Source organism: Coregonus clupeaformis, chromosome 19 (assembly GCF_020615455.1).
Source record: "Coregonus clupeaformis isolate EN_2021a chromosome 19, ASM2061545v1, whole genome shotgun sequence".
Taxonomy (NCBI): domain Eukaryota; kingdom Metazoa; phylum Chordata; class Actinopteri; order Salmoniformes; family Salmonidae; genus Coregonus; species Coregonus clupeaformis.
Window position 1 is genome coordinate 22491957 of NC_059210.1, and position 23259 is coordinate 22515215.

The window sequence follows — 23259 nt, forward strand, 5'->3', positions numbered from 1 at the left end:
TCACTAATTGGCCTCAGCGACAATTATTTGAATAATTCAATGAATGTTTTGTGCACTAAAGTGTCTTATTAGGAATGTTCTAATCTACCCTCTCTATGTGGCCATTAATTATCCTAACCTGCTGTGTAAATTCTCCTAACCTGCTATGGGTGGTCCTCTGTAGCTCAGCTGATAGAGCACGGCGCTTGTAATGCCAAGGTAGTGGGTTCGATCCCCGGGACCACCCATACACACACAAAAAATGTATGCACGCATGACTGTAAGTCGCTTTGGATAAAAGCGTCTGCTAAATGGCATATTATTATTATTATTATGAAAAGTCAAATTTGACGTTAATTTTACAAAAGCTGGACCCCTTCTAACCATGACCCCCTTTTTTTGCTGCCGAGTACCCAACAACCGGATGTTCCGGTTTTCAGGGGAAATTGAAAAATGGCCTGTGACACTACTTCCGCTTTTGGACTTTAACAAGGCGATTTAACTCCTCCTCCACATTTACTGGGTTGGTTGAACAGTGCAGAAGAGAACCTCCCCTGACATTTTTTTTTTCTTCTTGTCAAGACCAGTATGTAGGGGATCTAGTTTCAGGCGTTTCTTTTACGCCACCTATTACGTTAGGTAACTGTTTTGGGGTTAGGGCTTTACTGTAACTGCCGGTTTCTACATTATTTTCCTTTTTCCTGTTTTGGAACGCACTACTGTGTCGTGAACAACATTGAGTGAGCAACAATAGTGGAATCGGTGGTTCACCTTCAAAATACAAGTCCCCCATTGAGACTGATGCAAACGGATAAAAATAGTGGAATCGTGCCACAATTGGGCTAGATAATGTTAAACAAGATTGGAATGTTGTTATATAAATTAAATAGAAGACAATACTTAGTTAATTTGACACAAAAACTAAAAAATATGTTGAAATCGCACTGTGTATTAGACTAATTGAATTGCGGACATACTGTACTTACATGCACTGTACAGCTTTACTTATGGATCTTGGGTCAATAAAATGGAGTATCAGCCTACTCAGTGACACCCACAGATTACAATTCTGAAGAGTTTACACAAATATTAGCGTTATAGCTCTTATTGTGGAACTTTAACTGTGGGATATCACCTCACTATTCAGCCTATTATTGAACATTCATGTTGCAATGTGCAGCCTTACCCTACGAATATTGGGTCCATGAAATGGGGTATCAGCCTTTTCATAGAACATAACTGTGAAGAGAAATGTAGCATTGTAGCTCTTATTGTTGAACTTTAACTGTGGGAAATCACCTTCCTAGTCACTCTATTGTGTGTATTGGACAACTAAGGAAACATCTTTCAATTCTCTCATTGACTTACAAACCCCCTGCATGGTCTGCTTCCCGGAGGTTTTGCGATGTTTCGCCTCTGGGTTTAGTAACTCGGTGACGTGGTTGTCCTATGGTGATTTTGCATACAACCTTCCCACAATTTTCTGGGAAAGGTGCATGATAGTTGCTTCCCAGCTAGCACATAATGTTCTGAGAACCATATGTTTCTTATAGCTTGGTGAGAGTGTGGTTGTCCTATGGTTATTTTGCATACAAGATCCAATGTTGTCCACAGGTCCCTAAACGTCTTTGCTCCATGAAAGAAGCAGAGATCACAGAGAACTTTACCGATGTCAACTAGATTGAAGCATTCCTTCTATCGATTTATGACATTATTCTGGTGAGCAAGGGTTTACTTAGTCTTCTAGGGCAACATATAATGACAGAAGAGAAGCTACATGTAAGCCTATCTAATTAAGGACAAGTTGACTAACAAATAGCTGACCAAAATGTTGGAAATTATAAGCAGAAACATATATAAATCAAGCAGCAACAAAAAATCCTGCACCCCCAGTCAAAAAATAGTTCTGCTGTCTCTGACTGTAGCCTACACCGCATTTCTTTATTTGCAGGGTTAGGGTCGGGTGCGGGCCTCAGATTGTCACTTTATCACATAGGCCTAGTCTGGAGGTTGCGGATGGGTTATTAGCAATTGTGGGCGGGTGCGGGTGAACAATCAGCTGACCAGCGCACCAGGCCTAAGTAGCCTATGCCCCCAATCCAATTCTGAAGTCTCATACATCCACTGTGCGATTTCAACAGATGTTTATATATACACTTAACAAAAATATAAATGCAACATGTAAAGTGTTGGTCCAATGTTTCATGAGCTGAAATAAAAGATCCCAGAAATGTTCCATATGCACAAAAAGCTTATTTCTCTGAAATGTTGTCCATACATTTGTTTACATCCCTTTTAGTGAGCATTTCTCCTTTGTCAATATTATCCATCCACCTGACAGGTGTGGCATATCAAGAAGCTGATTAAACAGCATGATCATTACACACCTTGTGCTGGGGACAATAAACCACCACTCTAAAATGTGCAATTTTGTCACACAACACAATTCCATCGATGTTTCAAGTTGAAGGAGCATGCAATTGGCATGCTGACTGCAGGAATGTCCACCAGAGCTGTTGCCAGGGAATTGAATGTACATTTCTCTACCATAAGCTGCCTCCAACGTTGTTTTAAAGAATTTGGCATCATGTCCAACCAGCCTCACAACCGCAGACCATGTGTAACCACACCAGCTTCTTCACCTGCGGGATCGTCTGAAACCAGCCACACGGACAACTGATGAAACTGAGGAGTATTTATGTCTGTAATAAAGCCCTTTTGTGGGGAAAAACTCATTCTGATTGGCTGGGCCTGGCTCTCCAGTGGGTGGGCCTATGCCCTCCCAGGCCCACCCATGGCTGCGCCCCTGCCCAGTCATGTGAAATCCATAGATTAGGGCCTAATAAATGTATTTCAGTTGACTGATTTCCTTATATGAACTGTAACTCAGTAAAATCTTTGAAATTGTTGCATGTTGCGTTCATATTTTTGACCAGTATAGTTTATATTCAACAGATCATTATCTAGACCAGGGCTCTCCAACCCTGTTCCTGGAGAGCTACTGTCCTGTAGGTTTTCGCCCCAACCTTGATCTAGCGCACCTGTTTGTTATAATTAGCTGGTTGATGAGCTGAATCATGTTAGTTAGGGTTGGAGTGAAAACCTAAAGGATGGTAGCTCTCCAGGAACATGGTTGGAAGGCCCTGGCATGATTCCACTATTTTTATCCGTTTGCATCAGTTTCAATGGGCGACTTTTATTTTGAAGGCGAACCGCCGATTTGACTATTGTTGCTCACACTAAAAATGTTCACGACACACACATCTGGGAAGCTAGCTACGCAGTAGACGGATAGCTAGCACAATGAATTTGCTCTATGCCAGGAAAGTATGTTGAAATAGCTATATCAGAGGGTATGAATGTGATCAATCGCAATTATCATAGATTGATATTGGTCAATTCATTAATGTGTGAAGTCTAAGACAAGTGTAGCAAGCTACTTGCCGTACATTTTTGCTTGCTACGCTAACAGTTAGCTAGTGTTAGTTAGCTACGCCTATGATGACACATTTCAACAAGAATACAAGAAAGAAAGGTAGGCAATGGCCTCTTGACTCAATCGTTATCTGATTTTACAGAATATAAGCAGTTTGTTTCAGTTATGCCTCATCTAATGTATCTCCGGCGTTGTTCTATACAGTAGCTAGTTAGCTCGCTAGTTATGCTAATACCGTATCCGGGACTGGCAGCTAGTAGGATTGCTAGCGATTTTCCAAATAGGTAACGTTAGCCAACTTAGTAGCAAGTTTTTTGTATTGGCTAGTTACCAAGTTTAGCGCGATAACATAGCTAGGTAGGTGTTTTCGCTGGGTAGCCACACACACTAACAAATTAGGTAACGTTACTATAACTATGAAAAAAAACATTTGCCACTAACATTAGTATTAGCTGGGTTTCTGGTTGGTTCTTGGTTGTGTGTTTGTCCACCGAATATGTAACGTTAGCTACTTAGCTTTCTAGCATTTTCTAGCTAGCTCACGTTTGCTAGTAACGTTAGTAGCTAATGTTAGCTACATTTGTTTATTTTTGGCTAACGTTAGCTGGTTGACTAGCTTGCCCATTTGTTAATGTTAACTAACTAGCTGGTTAGCCGTAGCTGTTTCAGACGCATTTTCTTGAGTTAGCTATGGTTTGAGCTAACTAGCGAATCAGTTTGCCAAAATCCTATTTCTTATTTGAAGTTATCCTAGCTGGATAACGGTAAACTCAAGCTGACCTCCAAGGTAACGTTAGTTAGCCACTTAGTATGACTATCTATTTTGAAAACATACGTGCTTATCTACTTAGTGCTTCAATTGTTTGTTTTTTTACTTGAGAATTTCAACACATACTTAATAATTGTGATTGAAATAATATTTCTCCAAGCGGTCACCATTTTTGCTCTTGCTAATCTGGTTCTCTCCAATCAATAACAAACTGACAGATTGAGAGCATACATTTTCCCTCGAAAACCGCAGACAAAGTAAATAAATCCAGGTTATCTATTTGATAAAGACATGGACCTAGGCAACATGGCCTTTTCCCAATTGCATACTTGAGTGTTTTCTCCTATGCTCCTAATCAAAATCATTGGATGAGAAGGCTGAAGGTTCCTCCCCTCTGACCTTCTCCTCCAATGGGTTTTGAGAAGGAGAGAGGACGTGAGGATTATGCAATTGAGAAAAGGCCAATGCCTGTGTTCAGTCAGTGCCATTAGAGCTGAAATGTCAGTCTATGAATATGGACATACACTGAGTGTACAAAACATTAGGAACACCTTCCTAATATTGAGTTCCACCCGCTTTTGCCTTCAGAACAGCCTCAATTCGTTGGGGCATGGACTCTACAAGGTGTCGAAAGCATTCCACAGGGATGTTGGCCCATGTTCACTCCAAATCTTCCCACGGTTGTCAAGTTGGCTGGATGTCCTTTGGGTGGTGGACCATTCGTGATACATTCACATTTTAGTCATTTAGCAGACGCTCTTATCCAGAGCAACTTACAGTTAGAGTGCATACATTTTTCATACTGGCCCCCCGTGGGAATCGAACCCACAACCCTGGCGTTGCAAACGCCATGCTCTACCAACTGAGCTACATCCCTACCGGCCATTCCCTCCCCTACCCTGGACAACGCTGGGCCAATTGTGCGCCGCCCCATGGGCCTCCCGGTCACGGCCGGCTACGACAGAGCCTGGATTCGAACCAGGATCTCTAGTGGCATAGCTAGCACTGCGATGCAGTGCCTTAGACCACTGCGCCACTCGGGAGGGGATACACACGGGAAACTGTTGAGCATGAAAAACCCAGCAGCGTTGCAGTTCTTGACACTCAAACTGGTGCTCCTGGCACCTACTACCATACCCTGTTCAAAATCATTCTTTAACCTGTCTCCTCCCCTTCATCTACACTGATTGAAGTGGATTTAACTTGTTCTTGGGACCCCAAGGGGTGTATGTTTTGCTTTTTACCCTAGCACTACACAGCTAATTCAATAGATAGTTCACTGCATATGACATGATATGGTGGTTATCACTTTTCAATCTCAGACTAACAGCATTGGAGTTGTAATAATGCAATAACACAGTTGCATAATAATATGCTTGTGGTGTTGTGTATTCGGGTTGCTTTTTAAACCACATTCAGGCTCTTCAAAGTCTCTTGTGACTCTGCAACATAGACTTACACTCAGTTTCATCTGGGATTGTAATTTAGAGCTAAGTCAAGCCACAGGGAGAGCTTATGAAACGCCACTCGTTGGCATTCTGGAAAGCGACTTGATGAAAATTGCATAGCGCGATGATGATCCGTGTTTGGACCCGGGTTTGGGCGTCTGTCTTACTTGGAATTGCAATTAGGCCCACCCGTCATGGTTTAAAATAATGTGGTGCCGCCTGCCAAGGATTGTGTGTTCCCAATATCACTCTTGTTGGTCATCTTTGTTTACTGGAAAGTCTCCCGCCCCAGTGTTGGAAAAATGTTCCCCTCGTTTAAAATGCCTTTGGGTTTCCAAGCCCAAGTTAAACAAGTATTTTTAAGAGGGTGCAAAAGCAGCTGTATTGCTTTGCCTGTGGTGTTTTGCCAATTTGTGACCAAAATATGACAAAATTGTAAGAGTGCAACATTTAGGCAACCTTCCAGATGTGAGATCTTGACTTTGGCTGCACGTGTAGGCTAGCCAGAGAGCTGCAAGCTTGCATGTTCTTATTTATGGACGCAGGATATTATAGTACCGATCCCCTAAATATACTGAACAAAAATATAAACGCAACATGCAACAACTTCAAAGATTTTACTGAGTTACAGTTCATATAAGGAAATCGGTCAATTGAAATAAATTCATTAGGCCCTAATCTATGGATTTCACATGACTGGGCAGGGGTGCAACCATGGGTGGGCTTGGGAGGGCATATGCCCACCCACTGGTGAGCCAGGCCCATTAAATCAGAATAGGTTTTTACCCACAAAAGGGCTTTATTACAGACAGAAATACTCCTAAAATAATATCTAGGTCAATTGTTCTACTAATAAAGTTAAGTCCTACATTTGCCCCCTCCCACCATACAGCACAACCTCATGATCTTCAATGTGGTCATCTGTCAAACTCATTTTTCAATAGTCAACTACTAGGCAACCCTCATTTAATTTGTTTGTCCCCTCTCCTTTTTCCATGTGCAAAACCTATGCCTAACCACAACTAAACTACTATCTTTTGTTCTTGGCCGTCTCTTCCCATTTTCTCTCTCTGCTTCCCAGCCTAGACTCTGCATGGCGAGCGAGTGGCAGCAGCAGAAGTGACTGTCCCTAGAGCAGCCAGAGAGGCCAGTGGTAGAGCAGTGGTGGTGGTGGTGGTGTGGCGGCCCCGTACGGTAGGAGAACCACCATGGCCTCTCGTCATCAAAGGAACTCTGTGCGGATCCTGTCCAGCCGGGAGCGCGGCTCACAGGCCTTTGGCTCCAAGCGCCTCCTGCAGCAGCTGGTGGAGGAGAAGGTCCGCTGGATGAAATGGCAGAGTCAGGTAAAAGCCAAAGAAGCACACTATCCCAGTCAAAGGATTAGCCAAAACTGCTTTGGTTTCAACAGATATGGAATAGTAGTATGCTGTCATACACTTGCTGCAGTAGGCATTTTGATCTGGGGCAATATACCATTGCCTTTAACTCGTCACCATGGAAACAATGCCCTGTGCTTGTCTTTATCATCTGTAGTCTATTATGGGAGTTGTTCTTCAAAATCCCTAATAATATGCACTTGATGGATCACAATTAAACTCAAGTCATAAGTAAAGAAAAAAAAAATGCATGTGCTACCTCCATGTAAGGCTCTGGCGTTAAGCGATGTTTGTTTGTTGCCCTTACACAGAAAGTGGAGCTGCCAGACAGCCCTCGCTCGACGTTCCTGTTGGCCTTCAGCCCAGACCGGTAAGGAACTCAACTGACCCGGCCGCATTAATGGATTTGTGAGAGCATTTGAGGCAGGGCTTCCTTTCGCGTCACAGCAGCTGTACCATTCACCCCCTCTTATCTCCACTTTGATAGGACCCTCATGGCTTCCACTCATGTCAATCACAACATCTACATCACGGAGGTGAAGACTGGAAAGTGCTTGCATTCGCTGGTGGGCCACCGCCGCACGCCCTGGTGCGTGACCTTTCACCCTACCATCCCTGGCCTTGTGGCCTCCGGATGCCTTGACGGAGAGGTCCGCATCTGGGATCTGCATGTAAGTGGTGCCTTCTCTTAAACACAGACCCCTATTAAGATAAATAGGACACAAGTTTCAGGTCCCCGCTTGCCAAGTTGCATAGGTATATATTTTTGCTATGTTAGTTTGTAAGACTTGCATGCACAGTCTTCGGCAGAAGTAAATGTTGAGGTTTCCCCCAGGGCACTGTCCAACTCCAGGCATCATAAGGAAACGTGTTTATCTTCAATGTGTTGCTATTGGTAGTCTAGTTGATAAACCCCTTTGACAGGAGTCCGTATCCCATAAAGATCATGCAAACGTTTGTATCCAGTGTTGCCGTATCCTACTTGTTTCTTTCTGTATTAAACCCCCTTCTTGTGTTTGTTTCTGCAGGGTGGCAGTGAGAGCTGGTTCACGGAGAGCAACGTGGCCATTGCCTCGCTAGCCTTCCACCCCACTGCCCAGCTCCTCCTCATCGCAACCAATAACGAGCTCCACTTCTGGGACTGGAGCCGGCCCGAGCCCTTCGCCGTGGTCAAAACCGGCAGCGAGACTGAAAGAGTCAGGTGGGACACCATAGAGATAGATGGATATATATATACATACATACATACATACATACATACAGTGCCTTCGGAAAGTATTCAGACCCCTTGACTTTTCCACATTTTGTTACATTACAGCCTTATTCTAAAATGGATGAAAAAAATAAATAATCCTCAGCAATCTACACACAATACCCCATAATGACAAAGCAAAAAAACTAAACAGAAATGCCTTATTTACATAATTATTCAGACCCTTTGCTATGAGACTCGAAATTGAGCTCAGGCGCATCCTGTTTCCATTGATCATCCTTGAGATGTTTGTACAACTTGATTGGAGTCCACCTGTGGTAAATTGAATTGATTGGACATGATTTGGAAAGGCACACACTTGTCTATATAAGGTCCCACAGTTGACTGTGCGTGTCAGAGCAAAAACCAAGCCATGAGGTCGAAGGAATTGTCCGTAGAGCTTCGAGACAGGATTGTGTCGAGGCACAGATCTTGGGAAGGGTACCAAAAAATGTATCCAGCATTGAAGGTCCCCAAGAACACAGTGGCCTCCATCATTCTTAAATGGAAGAAGTTTGAAACCACCAAGACTCTTCTTAGAGCTGGCCGCCCGGCCAAACTGAGCAATCGGGGGAGAAGGGCTTTGGTCAGGGAGGTGACCAAAAACCCGATGGTCACTCTGACAGAGCTCCAGAGTTCCTCTGTGGAGATGGGAGAACCTTCCAGAAGGACAACCATCTCTGCAGCACTCCACCAATCAGGCCTTTATGGTAGAGTGGCCAGACGGAAGCCACTCCTCAGTAAAAGGCACATGACAGCCTGCTTGGAGTTTGCCAAAAGGCACCTAAAGACTCTCAGACCATGAGAAACAAGATTCTCTGGTCTGATGAAACCAAAATTGAACTCTTTGGCCTGAATGCCAAGCGTCACGTCTGGAGGAAACCTGGCACCATCCCTACAGTGAAGCATGGTGGTGGCAGCATCATGCTGTGGGATGTATTTCATCAGCAGGGACTGGGAGACTAGTCAGGATCGAGGGAAAGATGAACGGAGCAAAGTATAGCGAGATCCTTGATGAAAATCTGCTCCAGAGCGCTCAGGACCTCAGACTGGGGTGAAGGTTCACCTTCCAACAAGACAACGCAGGAGTGGCTTCGGGACAAGTCTCTGAATATCTTCCCCTTCCTCCTCTGAGGAGCCTCCACTGGTATAATTTGATTTCAGGAAAACATATTTTTTTAACATTTGTTCCATTTTCACATGGAACAACCCCACTGTAGCGCAAATGTTGTATCATTATAATATGATATTGCTATGATTAGAATATCTTTGAGTTGATGGAAAGTTCTGCTGTTTCTCTTTTAGGTTGGTGAGGTTTGATCCTTTGGGGCACAATCTTCTGACTGCTACTGTGAACCCCTCCAACCAGCAGGTGAGTCCTTTCTCTTATCACAACAAAATTGCACTGTACCGTATACAGTTTTCTGTCTACAAATGAAATCTTCTCAAAGCCTTTTAAATATGACTGTACCCTAAAACGTTCAACATGACTACCCTAATATCTAACATATTATTATGTCCTGTAGAATGATGATGACTCTGAGGTCCCCATGGACAGCGTGGAGATGCCACACTTCCGCCAGCGCTCCTTCCTGCCATCCCAGCCCGTACGCCGCACGCCCATCCTCCACAACTTCCTGCACATCCTGTCGTCGCGCTCGTCGGGGGCGGATGCGTCACGCCCTGGCGGGGAGGTCAGCGGCGTGCCCCCCAGCATGCCTTTGGGGCAGTACCCAGCCTCACAGGACCGCGGACTGCCCTTCCCAGGCTGCACCCAGCACCTGGGCATGGTGTGCCTCTGCAGCCGCTGCACGGCCAACCGCAGCCCCTCTCTGGGCGAGGGGACCTCCTCCAGGCCTGTGGTCCTCCCTGAGCACCCTCAGCCGGCCCCCCACGCCTCCACCTTTTCCTCGGCCCATACGGAGCCCCGGCAGCCTTCAGAGCCCAGTGGGGCCCAACAGCGGCCCTCTGCCTTCACTACGGTTTACTACAGCGCTGGCAGCTCCCTGCACCGCGCCGTGCCTACCGCCCACATGGCCAGCCCGCCCCTGAGCCAGCAGCCTCCGCCGCCGCCACCCACCAGCCACCAACCCCCCTCCCGCCCACTGCCCGGACCCGACTGGACACGCAGCCTGCTGAATATGAGAGGCTCAGAGAGCAGGGCTGGAGGGAGTGAAGGTGGGGTGAGCGGGGGAGGTGGTGTCGAGGGCGGGATGCTGCCCCCCCGAACCAGCTCGTCCTCCGTCAGCCTGCTGTCAGTGCTCCGGCAGCAGGACGGCTCCTCCCAGTCCCCTGTCTACACCTTCCCCCCGCAGCCGAGCTCCGAACCTGGCTCTGGCCCCGTGGCCAATCAGCGAGGAGGTGGAGGAGGAGCGGGCACCAGCAGCGGGCACCACCCTTTCTGGGACGGCACGCGCAGCAACCCGACCTCGTTCCGCAACGTGCTCCAGTGCAACCTGAGCCGCTACTTCATGGAGTTCGACCGCATGCAGGACCTGGAGTCGCCGCTGGGGGGCGTCGGTGGAGGAGAGGGCAGCCAGGAGCAGACGCAGGAGCTGCTCAACAACAACATGGACCCGGAGAGACCCGGGCCATCCTCCTCCCACTATCAGCCCCAGCCGCCCCCACCAACCACAGCCGAGAACAACCCCCCTCCCTCAAATGCGGCCCACTCCTCCCGGGGCCACCTGAACCGCTGCCGGGCCTGCCACAACCTGCTCACCTTCAACCACGACTCCCAACGCTGGGAGCGCACCAGCCCAGCCTCCTCCACCTCCGCTGTCGCCACCCAGGAGGGCTCCAGCTCTCCCTGGCAGCAGCCCCCCAGCCCTGCCTATGAAGAAACCCATGTGTCACCACGGAGGCGGGAGCCCCAACCCCAGCCACCAGAGCGGGAGAGGAGGATAACCCAGCCCCCGGAGCCCAGCGAGCGGCAGCCCTCCCCAGGCCCTCATGGTGCGGCCATGCCCTTCCCCACCATCGCGTCGTCCACTGCCCAGCCCGGGGAGCAGACGGTGGGCCTGGTGTACAACCAGGAGACGGGCCAGTGGGAGCGCGTCTACCGCCAGGCCGCCTCCAGCCACTCCGCTGTTGCCGACGCACCGCCAGAGGCCTTAAGCCAAGAAATGCCTGTGGATAACCCGGACGAGGACTCTCTGAGGAGGTAGAGTTATGAGAAAGGCCTTGGTAGTCTCTTCAGTGGTGTTTTTTGCTCAGTCCAGGGTCGTGCTCAGTAATGCACACCGTGGTAAAATGTTTTAAAATGAACGTTTTTTTATTGAACGAGCTCTGATAGTACCTCGCTGTTTTATCTACTGAATGCAACTCGGCTCACTTTAGCTAGTGATCCTCTCTGATATAACAACATTACAGCAAGTAACTACTGGTCTGCTTTTATCAGTATGTCCTTGATAGGCTTATATTGTCCGAATATTTGTATGAAACAAATAGACTCCCTTTGTAGAGGAGATGAAATGCTGATCCATTGTTTGGCGTGTTTGTTCACAGAAGGCTGTTGGAGTCCTCCCTCCTCTCTCTCTCCCGCTACGACATGGGAGGATCCAGAGACCACCCCATCTACCCAGACCCTGCCAGGTACCAGCCCCCAACCTCACCTCTAATTAACTAGTACTGTGTTTGACAGGATAAAACCCCTCCAGGTGCACCATTTAGTTTTGGAGGGGGTTCTGTCGAAACATAAAGTTGACAGTTTAAAGTAAGGTTGAAATATCCCTGTAATTTTCCCAAATGTTTACAGATTTAACAAAATATCAAAGGTAGAGAATTTCTTAAACGCGGGAACTTCAAGAAGGTTTAATGGAATTTTGCCAACATACACTGAAAAATATATAAACGCAACATGTAAAGTGTTGGTCCCATGTTTCATGAGCTGAAATAAAAGATCCCAGAAATCTTCCATATGCACAAAAAGCTTATTTCTCTTAAATGTTGTGCAGAAATGTGTTTACATCCCTGTAAGTGAGCATTTCTTCCTTTGCCAATATAATCCATCCACCTGACAGGTGTGGCATATCAAGAAGCCGATTCAACAGCATGATCATTACACAGGTGCACCTGCTAGGGACAATAAAAGGCCGCTCTGAAATGTGCAGTTTTGTCACACAACACAATGCCACAGCTGTTGCAAGTTTTGAGGGAGCGTGCCATTGGCATGCTGACTGCAGGAATGTCTACCAGAGCTGTGGCCAGAGAATTAAATGTTAATTTCTCTACCATAAGCTGCCTCTAATGTTGTTTTAGAGAATATGACAGTACGTCCAACCGGCCTCACAAGCGCATACCCAGGTGTATGGAGTCGTGTGGGTGAGCGGTTTGCTGATGTTAACGTGTTTGCTGATGTCAATGTTGTGAACAGAGTGGGGTTATGGTATGGGCAGGCATAAGCTATGGACAACGAACACAATTTATCGATGGTAATTTGAATGCACAGAGGTACCGTGACAAGATCCTAAGGCCCATTGCCGTTCCATTCATCCACCGCCATCACCTCATGTTTTAACATAAGTCATGGCCCCATGTCGCAAGGATCTGTACACAATTCCTGGAAGCTGTCTGTTCTTCTATGGCCTGCATACTCAACAGACATGTCACTCTTTGACCATATTTGGGTTGTTCTGGATTGACGTGTATGACAGCGTGTTCCAGTTCCCACCAATATCCAGCAACTTCGCACAGCTTCTGAAGAGGAGTGGGACTGAATTCCACAGGCCACAATCAACAGCCTGATCAACTCCATGCGAAGGAGATGCGTTGTGCTGCATTTTTTTAGGTATCTGTGTCCAGCTCCAGCAGATGTGTATCTGTATTCCCAGTCATGTGAAATCCATAGATTAGGGCCTAATTAATTTATTTCAATTGACTGATTTCCTTATATGAATTGTAATTCAGTAAAATCTTTTGAAATTGTTGCATTTATATTTTTGTTCAGTATAGTATCAACCCTAGAGCTGTAAACCCCCCCATTGAACCCTTCTCTCTGCCGTTGTTTCTCCTGCAGGTTGTCACCGGCTGCGTACTATGCCCAGAGAATGATCCAGTACCTGTCGAGGCGGGACAGTATCCGCCAGCGCTCGCTGCGCTACCAGCAGAACCGACTGAGGACCCTCTCCTCCTCGTCGGACAGCCCTGCCGGCAACCCCTCGGCCGCTATGGAGAACAGCGACGTGGACTTTGAGGAGCTAGAGTGAGTTGGCGGCAACCCATCCTGGCCCCTTAACGGGATATTAGTTACACTCTTAAATCAGTTTGTCTGATTTTTGTTTTCAGACCTCAAAGTGGTCTTCTGTTGAGATAAGAGGGGATAAGGAGATGTCCCAAGCCGTCTTTTTAGAAAACATAAGCACCATATAATTCCATTTGATTTTACGGTGCTTATCTTTTCCATTCATTTTGGGTCGAGGCATAAACTGTAGCAGGATCTACACAACCAATGGTGTGTGATGTCGACTTACACTATATATACAAAAGTATGTGGACACCCCTTCAAATGAGTGGATTCGGCTATTTCAGCCACACCCGTTGCTGACAGGTGTATAGCACACAGCCATGCAATCTCCATAGACAAACATTGGCAGTAGAATGGCCTTATTGAAGAGCTCAGTGACTTTCAATGTGGCACCATCATAGGATGCCACCTTTCCAACAAGTCAGTTCGTCAAATTTCTGCCCTGCTAGAGCTGCCCCGGTCAACTGTAAGTGCTGTTATTGTGAAGTGGAAACGTCAAGGAGCAACAACGGCTCAGCCGCGAAGTGGTAGGCCACAGAAGCTCACAGAACAGGATCAGCAAGTGCTGAAGCGCGTAGCGCGTAAAAATGGTCTGTCCTCGGTTGCAACACTCACTACAGAGTTCAGAACTGCCTCTGGAAGCAACATCAGCACAATAACTGTTAGTCGGGAGTCTCATGAAATTGGTTTCCATGGCCGATCAGCCGCATACAAGCTTAAGATCACCATGCGCAATGCCAAGCGTCGGCTGGAGTGGTGTAAAGCTCACCGCCATTGGACTCCGGAGCAGTGGAAGAAATGTGTTCTCTGGAGTGATGAATCACGCTTCACCATCTGGGTTTGGCAGATGCCAGGAGAACGCTACCTGCCCCAATGCATAGTGCCAACTGTGAAGTTTGGTGTAGGAGGATTAATGGTCGGGGCTGTTTTTCATGGTTCGGGCTAGGCCCCTTAGTTCCAGTGAAGGGAAATCTTAACACTACAGCATACAATGACGTTCTAGCAACAGTTTGGGGAAGGCCCTTTCCTGTTTCAGCAAGACAATGCCCCTGTGCACAAAGCGAGGTCCATACAGAAATGGTTTGTCGAGATCAGTGTGGAAGAACTTGACTGGTCTGCACAGAGCCCTGACCTCAACCCCATCGAACACCTTCGGGATGAATTGGAACGCTGACTGCGAGCCAGGCCTAATCACCCTACAGTGCCCAACCTCACTAATGCTCTTGTGGCCGAATGGAAGCAAGTCCCCGCACCAATGTTCCAACATCTAGTGGAAAGCCTTCCCAGAAGAGTGGAGGCTGTTTATAGCAGCAAAGGGGGGACCAACTCTATTTTAATGCCCATGATTTTGGAATGAACTGTTCGACAAGCAGGTGTCCACATACTTTTGGTCATGTAGTGTATCTTGCCATTGGAATAATTTTGCGATCTGAGTACAGTCATCCTACTTTGAACATTCCGCTTCACCACACATTTCACCCAACAGCCTCTGTTTCTCCCAATAACTGCCGTGTGTGTGTTTAACAGTGACAACGGAGACCGGACGAGGCACAGAACACCACGCAACGCCAGGATGTCTGCACCTTCGCTGGGGCGCTTCGTTCCTCGGCGGTTTCTTTTGCCTGAGTACCTGCCCTACGCTGGGATCTTCCACGAGAGGGGACAGCCTGGCCTGGCCACCCACTCCTCTGTCAATAGGGTCCTAGCAGGTACTAACAAAGATTGTCTCACTAGAGTGCACTCCGCTTAAAATGTGGTTAAATTGTCCGACATGGATGTGATCACTATAAGAGGAGTGCACTGTAAAACCCTTTTCACACTACTGCGCCAAGCTGAGCTGTACCATCCATTATAGTTGGTGGAACATTTACATTTACCTCATTTAGCAGACGCTCTTATCCAGAGCGACTTACAAATTGGTGCATTCACCTAAGAGCCAGTGGGATAACCACTTTACAATTTTTTTTTTTTTTTTTGGGGTGGGGTAAGGGGGGGTAGAAGGATTACTTTATCCTATCCCAGGTATTCCTTAAAGAGATGGGAGAGATGAGGATTCCTGTGCCACCACCCCGCTGACCAGATGCTCTCGGGGTATGCGAGAACACATGGTCAGACGAGGAGAGAGCAGTAGGAGTAGCAGTGTTTTCAGTGGTAATCCATGTTTCCGTCAGCGCCAAGAAGTCGAGGGACTGGAGGGTAGCATAGGCTGAGATGAACTCTGCCTTGTTGGCCGCAGAACGGCAGTTCCAGAGGCTGCCGGAGACCTGGAACTCCACGTGGGTCGTGCGTGCAGGGACCACCAGGTTAGAGAGGCAGCAGCCACGCGGTGTGAGGCGTTTGTATAGCCTGTGCGGAGAGGAGAGAACAGGGATAGACAGAGGCATAGTTGACAGGCTACAGAAAATGGCTACAATAATGCAAAGGAGATCGGAATGAAATGAACTAAACATCTGGGAAAGCGAGAGAGCGGGGCCTCCCTCACTTCCGTTTCACTGAAACACCCAAATATAACTCTCCCAACTTCCACCTCAGAAACTATCATTGTTGTAAACTACAGCGGTTCAATGTTTTCTAGGAATAGACTAACTTAGTTTATTCAGCTAGCTAACTTGGTACAGTATTCTTCCGTGAAAACCGTCCAGGGCACCTAGTCATATGACGCCACAGACAACTAGCATGCCGGACTCCAACAACACGGTTTAGCACCAATACTCGGCCACAACAAACCACCAGTGTGTCAACACGCCAAGCAGATCATTCGTGTCCGTGTCTAACGTTGTGGGTTAGTCCCGACAGCTTGAGCGAGTCCGTCGTCAATTTATTCAGCCAGTTAGTTAGCTAGAATAGTTAGCATGCTAGCCATTGCTTTCTGCCAACGAAGAAACCCCTCCTACCACGGCACGAACACGCAGAGAGAGCCAAGCTAACGTTAACTAGTCACCCATGTCCCGAATTCCCTTGAACGACTCTGGCTACCAGTATGTAAAAACAAAACACAAATGTACGTTATAACTTACCCTTAGCAGCTACTGTTAGCTAGCCAAGTGCAAAGCTAGCCACTGAATTGACTCAGCCAGTTCGCGTCTGTTCGCTAGGTCGTTCCAGCTATTGTTTAGTAGCTATCCAGGTAGCAACAAGCTAGCTACATTTCGAGCACAGTAGCCACTTACTACCTAATGTTAACCCTTCAGACAATGAGGTTAGAAAAACAGCTGAATGGTAGGCATTATTGTATGTAATTATTGTAGGCAGCTAGCTGGCGTAATTACAGGTACTCTCAGGCGTGAAACAACTATCCACAGTTGCTAATAGTTACCAGTAGCTACCTGCTAGCTAGTCCAGGTAGTGGGTTAGCTAGCTTCGTGCTTCACCGGGCTCAGCCGAATACAATACTTACCTACAATAATTACATACAACAACCCACGATAACTACCTACAATACCTAACTACAATCGAAATACATAGTTTAAGCTTTACTCGACAAAGCTTAAACTATGTATATAAGCCAAGCTTACCTCCCGCCAGAGAGAGAGGATAGAGATGCAGAACGGAGGAGTCCAGGCAGGGCAATGTGATTGTGTGCAGCGGTTGATGTCACCCTGGCTCAGCTTCACAGCTCTGTGTTCTCCTCTGCAAAGGTGTAAAAGAGAATATCCAAGCCAGTACGGTTCAAGTGGGCCACAACTGCCTAGTTGACTGCTCTCATACAGCTCAATGTTATCCATTTTGTGTTATCTGCAATAGTGATACACTCCTCCTCCTATTTCACATTCAATAACCTATCCACTGACCACTGGCCTTTCTCCTGTCTCTCAGGTGCCTCCATCGGGGACGGCCAGTCGGCAGTGGCCAGCAACATAGCCAACACCACTTACCGGCTGCAGTGGTGGGACTTCACCAAGTTCGACCTACCGGAGATCAGCAACGGTATGTAAAAAAACTTTCAGAACATTGCAGGAAGATTAGAATGAATAGAGCCGACCCTATTCTGACAGACAATCGTATAATTTCTACACAATACATTTCTGTCTGAAAGTTCTGGAACGTTAGATCCTCCTAAACCGGTCCCAGCTCTCCTATTGTTTGAACAGCGATGTTTGCCTCTCTGATTGCGGTTACCTTAGCGGTCTACTGTATTATTGACACTGTGTGTGTTTGTCTATTGCCTACTCCTCCAGCCTCTGTGAATGTGCTGGTGCCAAACTGTAAGATCTACAACGACGCCAGCTGTGACATCTCGGCGGACGGGCAGCTCCTGGCAGTGTTCATACCCAGCAGCCAGCGGGGCTTCCCTGACGAGGGCATCCTGGCTGTGTACTCCCTGGCCCCTCACAACCTGGGGGAGGTGCTCTACACCAAAAGATTTGGTAAGTCTTGTCACGTAGTAGAGGACGTCTTGCCGTCAGGGACTTGACCTCCAGGATACAAATATAGCAGTGTTTCCCAAACCTCTCCTCAAGTGGCCCCAGCCAATCCACTTATTTGAGGTGTTCCAGTGATGGCAGACCTGATTCAATTGGTCAATTAATCACCTCATTAGTTGAATCAGGTGTGCTAGTTGTGGAATACATCAAATTAGTTGAACTGCAGGAGGTACTCGAGGAGAGGTTTGGGTAACACTGAACTAGAGAATCTAAAACATTGAATCTAGTAAATCGGTGCAATAAACAGAATATTATGATGGTTAACCTTAACTACAATACAATAATATCCTAGAAGAGTCTTGCCTAACCTTCTCAGTCTTAACGTTTGTCTTCAACCCTCCCACAGGTCCCAATGCCATCTCGGTGAGCCTGTCTCCCATGGGCTGCTACGTGATGGTGGGCCTGGCCTCCCGCAGGATCCTGCTGCATCCCTCCACCGACCACATGGTGGCGCAAGTGTTCCGGCTGCAGCAGCCCCATGGTGGAGAGACCTCCATCAGGGTGAGACAGAGAGACCCCCCCTCCCTAATGCAGGGAAAAGACCAGCCCAGCTGGTTACATTTTAACCTATGTCAGTGAAGGTCAACAGTGCGGGAGAAGGGTAGTACCACAGATTGATACTACCGGGGTGGTGTTCATTATGGCAAGCTTTGGAAAATGATTAAATGAGTCCAGGTAATCCCTCCCCGTTTGTCAGTTTTCTTCTATTTGGTGTCTAATGAACACAACCCAGGTTTGTAGATAGCCTACATGGCTTTTACCCATACCAAAAGGGTTCACTTTATTGTGCATTTTATGTTTAGTTTAGTACAGTGAAACGCTTTCTTGCAAACTCAAAACCCAACAATGCAATAATCAATGGCAATGTAATCCTACAAAAAAAAACACGAGAAATATGAAGAGCACAATAAGTAAGTAAGAATACTATATACAGGGTCCATTCCAATACCTTATTTACATTGTGCAGGGATACTGGAGTGATGGAGGTAGATATGTATAGGGGTAAGGTGACTACGCACCAGGAGAGAAGATAAACAGAGTAGAAGCAGCTTGTATGTGAGTGGGTGAGTGGGTGTGTAGTCAGTATAACGAGTCAGTATAAATATATGTGCATATTATGTGTGAGTGAGCAGATGATGGAGTGTGTGTGTAGGGCCCTGTGAGTGTTTATTTTCCAATGACGTCTAAAAAAGCATGGCGCCCTATTAAATACTCATTATTTCCTATACAGCCGCCTCAAATCAAATTCGACAAATAACAATCATGTCCCACCTATTCACTGTGTCAGCCATAAAAATACTGAGAAGTTTTTAAATGACTGTTTTTCTGGCCATTACTGACATTATAAAGCCGTTAGATTCTTCAAAACCAGCAAGAAAAGGTTGGCTCAGATGGAACATAGAATGTAGATGGACATTGTTTGTTTTTGACATTTCACTTGTCTCCCATGGCCCCCTGTTTTCCGCTAAGACGTAATCTGTTCATATTTCAAATACAATTGTATTGGTTGCGTACACATATTTAGCAGATGTTATCACGGGTGTAGCGAAATGCTTATGTGCCTAGCTTCAACTGTGCAGTAATACCTAGCAATACAAACAATACACGCAAATCCCCAACATTTAAATAAATTAAAGAAATATAGAGAAATTAAAACGTCCGGAATATAAATATATGTAAATGATGGTGTGTATAGACATTATGGACAGTATATGAATAGAAAAGGTGTGTACATCAGTACTTTTATATAGGATGAAAATTGACTAGAATACAGTATATATACATATGAAGTGGGTAAAACAGTATGTAAACATTCATAACGTGACCAGTTTGACTATGTACGTGTAGTGCAGCAGTCTCTAAGGTGCACTGTTAAGCACCGGGTGGTTTACCACAAAGTGTATGCTTGTTGACGTTTACGATTGTTTGTCTGGGTTCTCTATTTGTTCCCTAGATGGTGTTCAACGTGGTCTACCCCATGGCTCCAGACCAGCGGCGGCATGTCAGCATCAATTCAGCCAGATGGCTTCCAGACCCGGGGATGGGCCTGGCCTACGGGACCAACAAAGGAGACCTGGTCATCTGCAGGCCCGTGTGAGTAGTGCTCCTGTCTGAACATTGTAAATCTTATACCTGATAAGACTGGGCCCTATCAGGATGGTGCATTGGTGACTTGTTTGTTTTGTAGTCATCAATATACACTTTGTGTTCAAAGGTGTGTTCTTGGGATCTTGAGTTCAGTGTATTCCATACCACCACCTCCAACACTGGCAGTGAATTGGATTTGATTGGTGTCTGATTTGATTATTCTAATAGCCAGTGTAAACAGGAAGCCTCTGGATTGGAGCGGGTCAATTATTGGTCTGTAATGAGGTCATTGTCTGTGATTACATGAAGGAATCCCTCAGTGGAGATCAAAATAAAATGTTATTGGTCACATGCGCCAAATACAACAGGTATAGACTTTACAGTGAAATGCTTACCAACGAGCCTATTCCCAACAGTGTAGAGTTAAAAAGTAAGACAAATATTTGCTAAATAAAAAGGAAATAGTAACACAATAAAAGCATAAACGAGGCTATATACAAGGAGTACCAGTACCGAGTCAATGTGCAGGGGTACGAGGTAGTTGAGGTAATTGAGGTAGTACAGTATGTACATGTGGGTAGGGGTTAAAGTGACTAGGCAATCAGGATATATAATACAAAGAGAAGCAGCAGTGTACAGTGCCTTGGAAAGTATTCAGACTCTGACTTTTTCCACATTTTGTTCCGTTACAGCCTTATTCTAAAATTGATTAAATTGTTTTTTTCATCATCAATCTACACACAATACCCCATAATGACAAAGCAAAAACAGTTTTTTAGACATCTTTGCTAATTTATATATTTTTAAAACTGAAATATCACATTTACATAAGTATTCAGACCCTTTACTCTGTACTTTTTTAAAGCACCTTTGGCAGTGATTACAGCCTCGATTATTCTTGGGTATGACGCTGCAAGCTTGGCACACCTGTATGTGGAGAGTTTCTCCCATTCTTCTCTGCAGATCCTCTCAAGCTCTGTCAGGTTGGATGGGGAGCGTTGCTGCACAGCTATTTTCAGGTCTCTCCAGAGATGTTCGAGCGGGTTCAAGTCCGGGCTCTGGCTGGGCCACTCAAGGACATTGAGACTTGTCCCGAAGCCACTCCTGCGTTGTCTTGGCTGTGTGCTTCGGGTCGTTGTCCTGTTGGAAGGTGAACCTTCACCCCAGTCTGAGGTCCTGATCGCTCTGGAGCAGTTTTTCATCAAGGATCGCTCTGTACTTTGCTCCGTTCATCTTTCCCAGGATCCTGACTAGTCTCCCAGTCCCTGCCGCTGAAAAACATCCCCACAGCATGATGCTGCCACCACCATGCTTCACCATAGGGATGATGCCAGGTTTTCTCCAGACGTGACGCTTGGCATTCAGGCCAAAGAGTTAAATCTTGGTTTCATCAGACTAGAGAATCTTGTTTCTCATGGTCAGAGTCCTTTAGGTGCCTTTTGGCAAACTCCAAGCAGGCTGTCGTGTGCCTTTAACTGAGGAGTGGCTTCTGTCTGGGCACTACCATAAAGGCCTGATTGGTGGAGTGCTGCAGAGATGGTTGTCCTTCTGGAAGGTTCTCCCATCTCCACAGACGAACTCTAGTGCTCTGTCAGAGTGACCATTGGGTTCTTGGTCACCTCCCTGACCAAGGCCCTTCTCCCCCGATTGCTCAGTTTGACCGGGCGGCCTGCTCTAGGAAGAGTCTTGGTGGTTCCAAACGTCTTCCATTTAAGAATGATAGAGGCCACTGTGTTCTTGGACCTTCAATGCTGCAGAAATGTTTTGGTACCCTTCCCCAGATCTGTGCCTCGACACAATCCTGTCTTGGAGCTCTACGGACAATTCCTTCGACCTCATGGCTTTGGTTTTTGCTCTGACATGCACAGTCATTATGGGTTATTGTGTGTAGATTAAGGATTTTTAAAATCCATTTTAGAATAAGGCTGTAGCGTTATTTTTTTGGGGGAAAGTCAAGGGGTCTGAATACTTTCTGAAGGCACTATGTAAAGTGTGTGTGTGGGCAGAGTCTAGTGAGTGTGCATAGAGCAGCATTTCCCAGACTCTGTCCTGGGGACCCCAAGCGGTGCACATTTTGGTTTTTGCCCTAGCACTACACAGCTGATTCAAATAAACAAAGCCTGAAGATTAGTTGATTATTTGAATTAGCTGTGTAGTGCATCCCTTGGGGTCCCAAGGACCGAGTTTGGGAAACGCTGGCTTAGAGCCAGTGCAAGGGAGTCAGTGTAAAACAATTAAGATTAATAAAGGGGGTCAATGTAAATTGTCTGGGTAGCCATTTAACTGTTCAGCAGTCTTATGGCTTAAGGGTAGAAGCTGTTCAGGTGCCTTTTGGTCACAGACTTGGCGCTCCTGTGCCGCTTGCCATGCGGTAGCAGAGAGAACAGTCTATGACTTGGGTGGTTGGAGTCTTTGACAATTTTTTGTGCCTTCCTCTGACACCGCCTGGCATAGAGTTCCTGGATGGCAGGGAGTTCTCCCTCTGTAGTGCCTTGCGGTTGCATGCCGAGGAGTTGCCATACCAAGGGGGATGCAGCTATTCGAGAATCTTTTGAGGATCAGCCCATGCCAAATCTTTTCAGCTTGCTGAGAAGGAAGAGGCGTTGTCGTGCCCTCTTCATGACTGTGTTGGTTCGTTTGGACCATGATAGATCCTTAGTGATGTGGACACTGAGGAACTTGAAGCTCTCGACCCGCTCTGCTATCGCCCCGTCGATGTGAATGGGGGCGTGCTCTGATTTTTTGGGGCGATTGCGTAATGTGTGGATGTGTTGGGGCGGTATGTGAATTGGAGTGGGTCTAGGGTTTCTGGGATGATGGTGTTGTGAGCCATGACCAGCCTTTCAAAACTTTTGTAGGATTCATCTTAGTCCTGTATTGACGCTTAGCCTGTTTGATGGTTTGTCAGAGGGCGTAGCGGGATTTCTTATAAGTGCTGGATTAGTGTCCTGCTCCTTGAAAGCGGCAGCTCTAGCCTTTAGCTCAGTGCAGATGTTACCTGTAATCCGTGGCTTCTGGTTGGGATATGTACATATGGTCACTGTGGGGACAAAGCCGTCGATGCGCTTATTAATGAAGCCGGTTGTCACGTTCGTTGTGTAAAGGATCGGACCAAGGTGCAGCGTGGCATGCTCCCCCTCTCAGTCCTCCCGCGATGCACCAAGTCCTGTCTGGACCCTGGTGTAGGAGCCCTCAACCCTGGAGAGGGGCTGACGTCTGGTCCCGGCCCAGCATTCCTCCCG

At 46.6% G+C, this 23259-nt stretch overlaps 1 protein-coding gene across 3 annotated transcripts in view; it reads left to right on the forward strand.

Annotated features, from left to right (window-relative positions):
• Nucleotides 1–3237: 3237 nt before the first annotated feature.
• Nucleotides 3238–23259, forward strand: part of ambra1b (autophagy/beclin-1 regulator 1b) — a 36961-nt gene continuing 16939 nt past the window's right edge. For 2 of the 3 annotated variants that reach the window (XM_041837798.2, XM_041837801.2), the window contains exons 1-14: nucleotides 3238–3514; nucleotides 6714–6975; nucleotides 7320–7378; nucleotides 7496–7679; nucleotides 8037–8209; nucleotides 9566–9632; nucleotides 9787–11423; nucleotides 11768–11854; nucleotides 13278–13463; nucleotides 15033–15214; nucleotides 17322–17432; nucleotides 17684–17872; nucleotides 18276–18430; nucleotides 19884–20023. In XM_041837798.2, coding sequence (XP_041693732.2) covers nucleotides 6841–6975; nucleotides 7320–7378; nucleotides 7496–7679; nucleotides 8037–8209; nucleotides 9566–9632; nucleotides 9787–11423; nucleotides 11768–11854; nucleotides 13278–13463; nucleotides 15033–15214; nucleotides 17322–17432; nucleotides 17684–17872; nucleotides 18276–18430; nucleotides 19884–20023 — 3305 coding nt within the window. In that variant the 5' untranslated portion in view covers nucleotides 3238–3514; nucleotides 6714–6840. The remainder of the gene's footprint in view (nucleotides 3515–6713; nucleotides 6976–7319; nucleotides 7379–7495; nucleotides 7680–8036; nucleotides 8210–9565; nucleotides 9633–9786; nucleotides 11424–11767; nucleotides 11855–13277; nucleotides 13464–15032; nucleotides 15215–17321; nucleotides 17433–17683; nucleotides 17873–18275; nucleotides 18431–19883; nucleotides 20024–23259) is intronic. The other variant, XM_041837800.2, reaches the window with a different exon arrangement.